At 36.4% G+C, this 12,730-nt stretch overlaps 1 protein-coding gene and 1 long non-coding RNA gene across 3 annotated transcripts; both read right to left on the bottom strand.

Annotated features, from left to right (window-relative positions):
• Positions 1-276: 276 nt before the first annotated feature.
• LOC106954133 (saccharopine dehydrogenase-like oxidoreductase) lies at positions 277-12,413 on the bottom strand. 2 transcript variants are annotated; one of them, XM_015043413.1, is made up of 13 exons: positions 12,318-12,413; positions 11,244-11,456; positions 7,883-7,995; positions 6,164-6,244; positions 4,357-4,486; positions 4,096-4,145; positions 3,822-3,952; positions 3,227-3,344; positions 2,149-2,268; positions 2,010-2,066; positions 1,812-1,923; positions 1,636-1,717; positions 277-1,252 (listed from the first exon to the last, which is right to left on the bottom strand). In XM_015043413.1, exons 1-13 carry the CDS (start codon positions 12,367-12,369, stop codon positions 1,162-1,164), a joined length of 1,350 nt encoding a protein of 449 aa, XP_014898899.1. In that variant the 5' UTR covers positions 12,370-12,413; the 3' UTR covers positions 277-1,161. The 2 variants fall into 2 exon arrangements, with proteins under 2 accessions (XP_014898899.1, XP_014898900.1); XM_015043414.1 differs by lacking the exon at positions 12,318-12,413 and having other exon boundaries at positions 11,244-11,844.
• LOC106954135 (uncharacterized) lies at positions 8,002-11,233 on the bottom strand. Its single transcript, XR_001426306.1, has 3 exons — positions 10,242-11,233; positions 10,122-10,141; positions 8,002-10,001 (listed from the first exon to the last, which is right to left on the bottom strand). It is a non-coding gene; the product is annotated as an uncharacterized LOC106954135 (long non-coding RNA).
• Positions 12,414-12,730: the final 317 nt, after the last annotated feature.

Here is a 12,730-nt window from a genome sequence, read left to right as displayed (position 1 = left end):
AATTGTAGAACAAGATCAGCTTATTTTATATGAAAAATGAAAAGTTGCATAGTTTGATGCGTGTTGCTTTAAAAAGCCTGTTGTAGATATTAAAAGCAGATTTTTGCATAAGAACTTGTATGAAAAGCAACTAAAATGAGCATTGGTTAAATAAAAATAAACATTTCCTGTGGGAGCATTATGTTGCACCTGGATAATCTTCACCGTTATCAGTGAAACTGGGGCCTTACTGGTGTTTTTACATAATGATGTGCATTAAAGACAGGAACTCTTATATTTGCTGCAGACATCTTTATTTATGAAGCACACAAAGTGATACAAAATAAAGCCTGAACAATGCACAAAATGCTCAGAGGTCTCAACTGAATTGCTCTGATCCTAATTTGCATGTTCAGAGCAACATTTATCAAACTAAACACCGTAGAAAGTTTAGTTTCATGAAGCATCATGCTGTTTGCTGGAGCGATAACAGTTTAGACAGGCCACCCATGATTTTAAAGAAACCTCACACGGATAAATGCAAATGTTGCAGCTACTGCCCTTAACTGATGGCTGGAAACTAAAGAAATTGGAAAGAAAAAAAGCATTCACCATGTTAATCTTTTTAACTGTAATGCAACCTATCACCTACTTCTACCTCATTAGTCCTCTATTTGTACCTCTAGATTAGAAACTATGAGCAGAAACTGTTGGGTAGAGGAGCTTTAACATGTTTTATGAAAAGAATCGATGGGCTTTGGTCAAAAACAGCTGCAATATTCAGAAAACCTGTTCATCCTTTGACAATCTGTTAAATGCTTTTTATCATTTGTGTGATAGTATACATAAAATATTAGTTTTCTCTTTATTATCCGTGTCCAGAGGCATGAACTGAACAAAATTGTCATGAATACTTCTATTATCAGTCATCATGTCAGTGGAAAACCATGCAAAACTTAACATTTCTTTTACTGTCCTTGACGAGGAAACACAGCAACAATTGTGCTCGGTTTCTATCTGAAAAGGTTCTGGTTGCAGCAAAGGATTAAAAGTGGAACACATCACCAAAAACAAAATTTGAAGCTTCAAGATTATTTTAATAAAAAAAAAAGGATATTTTTAAGCTCAAAGTTTCCCAGTTATAGTTTTGCGTGTTAATAAATGCTCACAGAAATGTCAGGGTTAGATGACAGAGAACATGATGCCATGTTTGTTGAGGCGGTCGATGAGGGTGGTTTTGGCGAAAGCAGCTCCTGGAGAATAAACTCCTCCCCTGGAAAAACAAGAACATGTCTCACTGAGAAACAGATTTAAAGTTCTGAAATTATGCTTGGAAGAAAAATAAACCTGTTTTTAAGGTGAAGTCCTGGTTGATTAAAACCGTTCTGCTCTTTTACAGCATCACTCATATTTTATTTTATTTAGTTGTAATATAATGCAATCACATTTTCTCAAAATCCTGCAAATTTGTTGACTTTAGGTGAGAAATATGCCGCAGTTTTGGTGCCGATCCAGGTCTTTGTCCCTTAAAAATGCTAAATATAGCACTCTAAATGTGCAAATCATGGTAGCTATAATTAGGTTTACATGGAAAGTACAAGTGACAAACTGAATTTAAAAGTCGGTGGTGTGTTTGGTGTTGGAGTGGGAACTCACTTCTTGGGCAAAGCTGCCGGTTCGTTGAGCATCGTGAGAGCAGCTTGGACCATGGCGATGGGCGTGGCCACGTATCCGGCCTCTGAGTAATAAAAAATGAATTTAGATGAGCTTTACTCACTAAACACAAGTTAATATCCGTTTCTGAACTTTGACTTTTGTTCTACAGTGGTTACCTGGTCCTTGAATTAGAGTGCGGATCTTGGCGTTAGGTTTTCCCTGCGCGGGGTCCTGACCGTCTGTGTAACCCTCGCCGTAGAAGGAGAACCGGAAGGATGATCCCTCCATCTAACAGAATATATCAATTTCAATGAGTTTTGTTTTGCATATTTAAGCAAATGGGTGTTTAATCCTGACATCTTTCGCTATTTTACCTGCTTTCTGGTTGGTCCGGCTTTCGAGAACATCCCAAAGGAGAAAAACTCTGGATACTGAACAGAGAAATTAACTAATTAGATTTAAAAACCAGAGTTACACTGCATAGACAGTGTTAAATGCATCTTCCTCGTTTACCTTTATGAGCAGGTTGCGTCCCCAACCGAACTTGACCAACAACCAGAACATCATGCCAGCAAACATCAGCCTGATGATGTTGCCAATACCTCCAACTCCAGCATATGCTCCGTACTGGACCTGGGATTTATGGCAGGAGGAAATCATTCACACGGTGCAAATATTTAGTTCAAACTATCCAATCTCATTGATTACTTTAAACATTTGGGTTCAACATGAAAGATACAGTCATTTCAGCAAAATCCAACCCCATATGGCATTTAACAGTCTATAATAAAGAAAATATTTGGCCTTCTAAGCTGACTTAAGAAACAGGGATTGAAGTAAAATCTTTAAAAACAAGTAAAATATTTATAAGGTGAAGAGTGGATTGTTTTATTTTCAGTTCTTAGGGTTGAAGAATAAATCAATAACATATTGCGACAGATACATGATCAATATCAACAAATAATATGTCTGATGGAAAATTAAACGTTCAATATATGAAATATTCACTGGACTCCGATCCAGAACCGCACTTTTAACCTCTCATGGCCTGATAAGCAAAGTGAGTGGAATCAACTCACTCACTCACTCTTTGGTTACCTAGCAACTCACTCACTCTTTGGTTACCTAGCAACAGGCTGTAGGAGTAACTGCCACCAGCAGCAGCTTAAAGTTTCGCCACTGTGACTCATAACTATTTAAACGACGACATGGAGTAAAAACTGTGGATGAAACATGAAAGGTCACTCCACTGGTATTGTGTTTTAAATATCTCTATTACAGATATTTAAAATACAATACTAATCAATAATTATAATGACTAAAATAAAATGCTTATATGGAGATACGTTTTCCAGCCATCAGATCTACTTTAAATTAATAGTTCAAGGTGGAATATCTTGAAACAAAATCCTAAATCAAGTTTAAAATTCTTGATTCAAGTAAGTTTAACTAGTTTTGAAATTCCTTTGCAGTGTGGAGGAGAGATCTTGCATAACCTGTTACTGTTAAAAATTGAATCAATAGTAAAAATATGTTTTATTGGCTGATATTTTCCAGTTTTCTTATTAAAATGCTGCATTGTGGCACTGACCGGCGTGGCTTGATATTCCTCTGCAAGGAAGCGCTGGGTTCTTTTCACCACGGACGGATCAGAACCCATGAAGGGAAGAGCGTACTCCTGGATCTCATTACTGTAGAACAGCGCTCCCCTACAAACATGCAGACAGGTCACATTTTATGAACACTTACTGAGAAGGATTATTAAATTGTAACAATATTATTGATTATTAAATAGCTTTTTTCAGATTTCCTGCTTGTCCTCAGAATGCCTGCAATTTCAATAAATATCAAGTTTTAGAGTCTAAACCAACTGAGAATCACCTCAGTTGTGGAAAAATGCCATTTATGATTATCAGACTCATTTTTGTACTTCTACATGTCCAGCTATAGAAAGGAGAATATGTCAATGACACTGTTACTACTAACAATAATAGAGATTTAACCTAAAGAAATGTCTAGTTCAATGGAGTAAAAATATTAAGTGAAACATTGTAGCTCTGATCAGGCTCATTTTCCTGCCCCAGTCTCAACTCTTTTTCAATCTTTAACATATTTTCTCCCACCATTGCCCCGTATTGTCTTCTGAGGATAACGTTTTGGTGAGAATAAAACGGAAGCGACTGTACCTGCGCCGCAGCTTGGATCCGACGGTGGGCAGAGGTTTGTGGTTAAACTTCCTTCTTAGACTCTGGAGATTCTGGCTGTCGGCGAAGCCGTAGATGGCCGACTGCCACGTCCCGTCATGGATACACCCACCCTGACGGATGAACACAGACAGACAAGTCCTGATGAAGTACAAGGCAGACATATCACGAACAAGAACAACAAAAATTAGAACAAGACTGAAACATCAAGCTGGCTCAGTACACAGACTTATGGGTAATGTAGTATCTGACGTACCTCAGGTCCCATGCTGACAGTCAGAAAGCTCTCCACAGCAGTCAGGGTGCCTGTTCACACAGGCAGGTTAGCATGATGCTAATGGTGAGCACTGCAAAAACAGTTTCTAGTGCAAATATCTACGTACACATGATATAAAACAAAACTAACTCACAAGTAATATTTCTGGAAGATATAGGAGCTTGTTTTAAGTCAAGAAGGTAATGGCTGGATTAAATATGCATTTACTGAATCTGTTCAGATCAGTATATCAGGTCTTACCCTTGAACTGATCTCGTGTGTAGATGACTCCCATGTCTGCAGGAATGGAGTCAAAGCCACAGCTTCCAATGACAAAGACGCCTTTCTCTGCCGCCTGGCTGCTGTAGTTCAGCTGCATGCCCTCCAAAAACTGTCCGACAAAAACACCCAGAAAAAAAACACTCCAGTGATTCTCATATACTGCATTTAATTTAACATATTTTTAAACGCAATGAATATTAAAGGTGACCTATTACACTTCCTTGAACAGGTTAGGATAGGTTTATAAAAAACCTATTACATTTATAAAATCATTCTGATAAAATGAGATTTCCATCTGCTTAGTTCTGTCCGTTTTCAGCTCCTGTCAGAATGAGCTTGTTTAGGGCATCCTGTCACTTTAAATCCAAATAAGCTGCTGCTTATTAAGATTTAATAAGCAGCAGTGTAAACAACGTTTACACTCACACATAAAAATAGCTGCAAACAGATGCACAATTATTGAACCGTACATCTTTGAAAAGCAGAAGTGGAGCCTCCTGCACAACCAGCAAGAATGCAGCAAGTGGTTTCTGGATGGTAAGTCAAAAACAAAACGCTTGTCTCTTCTAGCAGCCATTGTACAGTGAATACAGCAGTAAAACCAGCAGACCAAACATGCTGGAGCTCCAGTTTGGTTGCTAGGTGACAGCGCAGTGCACATCGGTTGGGTCTTGATATCCGGAAGGTTTCTGAAATGGCTCCTTTTCCAAACATTAATTTATTACTATAAAAACTGCTGGATGTTTTTTTAAAGCGCTTGTGCTGTTTTTACAAAGAGCTGAAACCCAAATGGAAGTAAAATAAAATGCGCAAAATGTGAAATTTGCATAGCAGGTCCCATTTAAAAAAAAAGTTAAACACAGATTTAGTTTTAATCGATCTCATCTTAATGTAATGGAGAAGAACCAAAAGAGAGAAACCTTAAATTAGCCTGTGTGTCAGCAGGACTTGTTGAACCCCGTCCAACAGGCAGAGAGCAGCTGCTGTCATGTGGCTGAGTTAGAAATAATTTCATCCTAACCGGCTGCAGCATGAGAATCAGCGTGTCTCCAATTTAATCCAAACAAACAGCTTCAAAGATGAATGTCAGGACATCTACAGGGCAGCACATGTTTCCAGCACGAAGGTCTCACTTAATCTGATTTAAAAAATATTAATCTCCAATCAGTTTTTGAAAAACTTGTAAAAAGATGTTTGAACAATCAGTAGCTAATATCTGCACCAAACTTTCTAAATCGACGGCTAACATCCCATAAACTGAAAATCTTCAGAGGCCAAACTTTGCTTTTTCTCTCCAGTCAAAAACACAAAACTAATATTATTGTGAATCATGTATTGTTTACCTGCAAAATAATAAACTAATCAAGTAATATTTCGATGAAACTAACAATTAGTATGACGTTTGCCTTAATATTTACAGGTATTTCAACTTTTTGGGCCATTTATTTTCAATTTTGTTGGTCTGTAAAAGGAGCATTTACTTTTAAAAACTTTGCTGTGCTCAGCTGGATATGATGGATGAGTAAGAAGTCATTCATCATGTCTTGGAAAAAATGCTAATAAAGATAACAAAATTCAGTTTAAAAACATCAACTCACTACAGAAATCTCATCCTATAACAATTACAAAACTGTCCAAATTTGCAGCTTTCTTCCTCCACAGTCGGGGCCACACAAAATTATTCCAAGGGCCATAAATGGCCCATGCGCCACACTTTGGACAACCCTGGTCTACATGCAGACTGAGATTAAAGAAAACAACACCATCAGGGGGGCGTTGCGCTAACCTGCGGCTCTCCAGAGATGTCGATGTGGTGCGCTCCGTTCTCCACGCAGGCTTTGACCACGGGCTCGCCAAAGAACCGGTACTGTGAACACAAAGACGGACAGAACCTCATCCACACCCTTCTCACACTTCAACAACACTTCAGTCCGTCTCCACCTGGTACAACTGGGCTAGTCCAGAAATAAAAGCCTGTCCTATCAGGTAAGAAACTTTGGTGTTGACTACCACCCCCAGTTAAAATTCAACATAAAGTTTCTATTCCAACATTTCTTTATTCATGAGATTTCTCTTCAGTTTTGTCATTTTCTTAGCCTGCCTTGTTGACTTGTTCATAAATAGATTCTCTAAGTGCCTTGAGATAACTTTTTTTGTAGATTATCACAATAAAAATAAATTTAATTGAATAAATCAATCATTCATTTAACTTATTTTCCTACATGCGCCGACTGTAGACAATGGACTTTAGCATTAGCAGCTATCAGAACCATCAGCAGATGTAATAAAACTTGGAGTCGTTGACCGGTTTAGCTCAGTGACTTTATTTAAAGCTGTTAGAAATCTCTCTAATGGCTGATGCATTTTATTTAAATACCAAAATGCAAACATCTCAACTAAGGATTTACAGCTGATGCTCACCAGAAACTGCTGACTGTCCTTTAAAACTGAAACATGGAGACACTTTAAATGTTTATAGTAGAATTTAGGGCTGAAACTAATAATTATTCTAATAATCAGTTAATCTATCAAATGTTGGACAATTAACTGGCACTTTTCTGCCCATTTTTCATTTAAGCATTTAGGTTTTTTTATTAAATACAATCAGAAATACATTAAAAGATGCTAATTTTTGTATAGTTTTATTTTAATTAGTGCTCTGACTGTTCTTTCAGCAAAATGGCCTTTTTTTGAGTCTGTATTGCTTACTAAATTAGTTGATAGTTTTTTAAATAAATCGATTAATCATGTTAGACCTAATTGAATTCTATAAAACTTTGACAAATGGCTCCAGTTCTAGTGACAAAGATGATCTAACATGTCACTGAATGCTGTTCACAAGATTTTTTCTATTTTCAGTAAATGTTTTAACAATAACAGTTGTTTTGCATTAAACTAAACATTAACTGTGTCTGAACAGTGTTGTAGTCAGAGTGACAGATTAATAATCAGATTATTATGGGATGCTTGGAGCCTTCTGAAGTGATGAACATCTGGTTTAAATGCAGCTGGACTGACTAACTTGAATAACAAGTTTCAGTCCTACCAACAAACACTCCTAGTTCTTCGGAAACCACAATCTCCAAAACAAATAAAAAATGTTAAAATGTGATTTTTTTCTCTCTAGGGAATAAAAATGTGATACAATTTAGGCTCATTGCAGAAGATGAGCTGTTTTTGATTCCACTGTTTTGCCGGAGTCTGAGCCATCTTGGTGCAAAACACAAAACTGCTACAGTAGAAATGACTCTGGCTGCTTTACAATAAAGCTTGTTGTGTGCTGCAGGCAGCGTCTCTCCCTGCCAGAGAAGGCTGCTCTGTGTTTCCTCTGTGCATGCGACGCCGCAGCCACAGAGGAAAACAGAAAGCAGGCGGGCAAGATGAAGCGCTGCGCTTACGCCAGGAGAAGATGCCAACGTGTCAGAGTGGAGCAACAAAGTGAAATGAAGAATTAAATTCTCTGAAACAAACAAATACAAACATTTCTTTGGAGCCAAACGCTTACCGGGCCGACGCAGTTCAGAACGATCACGGCCTGCTTGCACATGGCTGCCAGGGAGTCGGGTTCGCCTACGTCTGCCACGATCACGTCCACCTCTGTCCGGAGCTCAGGCTTACCTGTGAACAGAAACACACCTGAACCGCGGAGCAACACTTGGATTTAGATTAAAAACCAAACATCAGCGTTTATCTGGCCGTTTGGACAAAAGCTGCAAGGAAAAACGGGTGAAAAAAAAAACACAACACCCTCAAGATGTGTAGACGGATAAACATCGTTTATGATGAATTAAGGATGAGTATTTATTGTGTCGTTTGTTATTTAACGTGAAAAAGTTTGATTGTTTGACAAAGCTGTCCGTACTGTTGGGATTGTTAATTTTACTACATTGCTTTTTCATTTCAATAAATATCAATGAATTTGAAAAATATGATGAAATACATTTCCTGTGAGCAGTTCAGTGATTCACACTTCTTTATGTGACTGGAGTAAAGAAGCACATTCAGTCACCTAGAGAAGAATTAATAAATACTTATCACAGCAGTCTTATAAAATACTATGATAAAACTTTAAGTCCCTGTCAGGATTCTTCTTCATGCTCTTTCTTGTTTTTGGTAAATAAAATACAAATGTTTTGTCCGAGACGACATTTCTGTACAGGAATTCAAAATAAAAAAGAAAAAGAACAAGATTGAAGAAGACAAATTCAAAATCTAATGTGAAAAATACTCAAACAACTCTTTAAAAACTTTTCTCCAGTGATGCTTTTTCACCTTTTAATCTTTTTAAGTCATATTTTTCAGATTTTCTTCCTGTAGGTTTCTCTAATGCTTTTTGATTTTGAGCTGATATTTTACATATTTTCAGTTCAAATTGTGAAACTACGAGAGCATATTGCCCTGCTGTCAGTTGAATTAAGTGGAGGAAAACAGGAAGTGAAGGGCTTTTAATCTAATATAATGTTTAAAATGATCAGCTCACTGCCAGGGAAGAGTGAGCTACTCAGCTGAAACATCGAGTATTTCTCTGTGGATTAAAACTAATGAAAACCCGACTTCATAAGAACATTTAAAATGAACATAAATCAACATTTTATGTGAGGAATGTCATCTTATAAACATCATACTTTTCAGAACATTAACATATTTTACAACAAACCTGCATTTCTTTTTTAAAACATTCAAATAAAGTGAAGAACTGAATTTTGGATTTCAGGAATTAATCGTGGAAATTCATTAAATTAATTAGAAATAAAACAGTTAAAACACATAACCATGTTTGTAAATAATCTGACCATGTGCTTAACATTTTGATTTTCTTCCAGGTGAGAGAAGCACAATGGATTAATTATATATTTTTAGTATCTTGAATTAAGGCAAATCTTTCCTGTCAAGATGGCTCTTAAAAAAATATGTAGACTTTCAAAACATTGCTAAAAAATTATGCAAAATATAAAAAAATATATCCAACTTCATGCTGAAAATAAGCAAAACTAATTTGTAAATTAACTTACAAATTACAATTAACAAATCTTGTAAATTTTAACATTTTGATAAAGGAATGAATGAATGTTTAACTCATGGAAAAGCAACTTCCATGCGTAGATTACAACACCCTGTAATGTAAGTTTTCATACCTCTACAATAAATTCAAATTAAAGCTTATTTGACCGGTTCAGAGAATAAACAAAGGACTCATAAAGATGTTGGGCATCGACCACATTCAGAGAGCGATTCACCTGGTCCAATAAAAATGTACATTTCAACACAAACCTAAAGCAGGTAAGCCTAAAAGACGTGAGGCGAAATGCAAATGACTGAATTACAGGAATGTTTTGTGAAGGCTTGACTGTCAGATTACTTAAACTTAGTGAGAACAAAACAACAAAAACATGAATCATAAAAGCTGCTTTTCAGTCGGTTCTGTTTCTGTTTGAAAATAAATACAATGTAAATGAAAGAGAAACGGCAGAGATGATTAATGGGTCGGATCTAATGTTCTGGACGAAGCCTTGGAGGAGTTACTATAGTAACAGCTATGCCAGTTATTACAAATATGCTTCTGTAGAAGTCTGAGGTGTCTGCAAGGCAAAGGACGCATTTTTCTTCCAACCAGATAACTTCAGCTCCAACCAGATAACTTAACTTTCAACCAGATAACTTCAGCTCCAACCAGATAACTTAACTTCCAACCAGATAACTTCAGCTCCAACCAGATAACTTAACTTCCAACCAGATAACTTAACTTCCAACCAGATAACTTCAGCTCCAACCAGATAACTTAACTTCCAACCAGATAACTTAACTTTCAACCAGATAACTTAACTTCCAACCAGATAACTTAACTTCCAACCAGTTAACTTAACTTCCAACCAGATAACTGCGGTGGGACAGGCCGGCATCAGGAGCTGGTATGTCCCCTCAGCTGTCGAAGAGGAGGAGGCCAGTGAATTGCCCTCTAATCCTCTGGAAACTTTTGTTACCAGGATGATAAATTAATAGCTCCTGCTCCAGATTTGCAACTGGAATGGATTTTCCATCAGTCTGGTTGGCATTACTCCATGTCATAATTTCATTAAATGTAATTACTGGGAATGTAATTCCTGTTTTTGTTGAAAATGAAAAATAAAACAACTTAGTAACTGATTTATTACTGAAATTATGAGTTGTAATACTTTTCAATTGATTAGCAAATGAAAAGCTAAAGGAATGCATGAACATGGTAGATAAATATTCTTATAATGCAATAGTCTATCTTCTGAAAAGTAAATATTCATTATCTGTAAGTTATTGTTATAATAATAGAAATAAAAGCTTTAAAACATCAACATGTGTGTAAATACTCTACATTTTTGTGAAATCAGATATTTTTTTAAATATTTGCGATCAGGAAAAAGTGTAGCATATAAATAAAAAAATTATTATCCAATGAACAGAATAAAAAATAGATATCAGTTTAGAAATTAACATTACAGCCAATTAAAAATCTGATTTTTTTTTAAAGGCGATCGTAATCAGGGACATAAAGTGTACATTATTTTGTATAAGATAATATTGCTGTTTTGTTTTGCTTTATCTCACATGTGCATGTTTAAAATGGAGTCTAATGCTCAACATATATACACTATTACCACTTTTATTTCATGTGTCTATTTTAATGCAGTTTATAACAGGGTCAAAGTCATGTCCAACTGTTCAGTCTGCATGAATTGCTTCATCACCTTGAGTTAAGCAACATCTCTGAATCAACCCTTCCACACCAACTAGAATACTTTCTATTTGTCTAAAAATGAACAAACTGAACTAATAGTCATAGTCACTGCATTAAAAACAATCTGCACAACTAATGTGACTGATCGGATACATACCTAGGACTTCAGCGGCCTGCTCCAGAACTTTTTCCAGCTTCTGCTTGCTCCTGCCAGCCACGGCCCACTTCAGGCTCCCTTTGGGTCCCTCGGACGCCGTCCGGGCTACCTCCTCCACCACAAACTGCCCCGTGAAGCCAGAGGCTCCGAAGATGACCAGATGGTACGGCCTGTTGGAGGTTGTCTCTACCCGCGCCATGGTACCAGCAGACACTCAGACAAACAGAAGAAGCTTACTGCGACACCTTTACACTCCAACTGTCACAATGAAGGGGGCTGAGCTGCCCGCTGCGCTTTTCACAGCGCTGCTTTCTCTACTTCCGTAGCCAAACTATGCTAATATGCTAACAGAAAGTTGCAACAGACACGCGCATGACAAAGAGGTTTCATATAAAGAAAACGTGTCATATTTTTGCATTATTCATCACGTTTATTTTTCTAACGAATCGTAAATTTGATCGAAACTCGTCTTGCTTTCTTAAAATTTTCCAACATTGATATTATGTTAGCAGAACGACTTCCTCAGGCTTCTGATTGGTGCTTGTAAACATGTGACGCCCTGTCAGCGTCAGGATCATACGTCAACCTTTCCGCCATGTTGTAAGTGGCATGTTGCTTAGGAAAAAAATACAGCTCTTCTCCGATTTATTTTATGTTCCTTAAATACTTTAAAATTGGCAGCTATCATTATATATATATATATATATATATATATATATATATATATATATATATATATATATATATATATATATATATATATATATATAAGCATTTATTTATGATTATGATTATTTAAATATGCCATTGATAGTATTACCAGGGAATATATTGAATTTAGGGCTGCACAGTGGCGCAGATGGTAGCTCTGCCATGCAGCAAAAAGTTCTGTTTGACTCTTTCTGCATGGAGTTTGCATGTTCAAATGATTTTTTTTAAATAACTGAAATACAACGTTAAGAAAAATACATTAACAGTTCACACATATATCTTAATGCTACGCTAAAAAAAATATGTGTGTTGCTCTGCATTTTATCAAGCAAACATATATCTTACAAACATATAAATACTTACAAATGGGGTTTCCCCGATTGTAAAACGTATACAGTGCATTCATTGTGTTCATGACCTGTTTATCTTCAATTCTTGTTGACAAGGTTACCGGAGAAATACGTCAAAGATAGTCTGCCACTCAGAGTGCTCACACTACAAAATAACAAAGATCGTTTGTAACACATATATCGCATTCTTTTCCTTTCTTAGCATGCATACAGTGATACAATTTTCGAACTGTATGAACTTATTTACTAACTTATTAATGTAACTTATTTCCACTATAAAATGGAGAGTATTTGACTGAATGGCGTCGGAGTGAAACTACTCTACCAGGTTTAATAGGTTTATTGTATTTTCTGTGCAGATTAAACTATTTGAGTGAACATTGAAGAAACATAAAAATAATGTAAATTCTTTCATGGCATGCCTCA

The sequence above is a fragment of the Poecilia latipinna genome, unplaced genomic scaffold (genome assembly GCF_001443285.1).
Source record: "Poecilia latipinna isolate Pla-1442-1.1 unplaced genomic scaffold, P_latipinna-1.0 Scaffold630, whole genome shotgun sequence".
In the NCBI taxonomy this organism is placed as follows: Eukaryota; Metazoa; Chordata; class Actinopteri; order Cyprinodontiformes; family Poeciliidae; genus Poecilia; species Poecilia latipinna.
Note: the sequence above shows the minus strand (reverse complement) of the source record. Positions and strands in the feature narration are given on the sequence as shown.

Coding starts and splice junctions, on each gene's coding strand:
- LOC106954133 (XM_015043413.1), bottom strand. CDS start 12,369: ATGAACACAATGAATGCACTGTATACGTTTTACAATCGGGGAAACCCC. Junction 4,146..4,356: donor CACACGAGATCAGTTCAAGG/GTAAGACCTGAT, acceptor CTGTGTGAACAG/GCACCCTGACTGCTGTGGAG. Junction 3,953..4,095: donor CTGTCAGCATGGGACCTGAG/GTACGTCAGATA, acceptor TTCATCCGTCAG/GGTGGGTGTATCCATGACGG.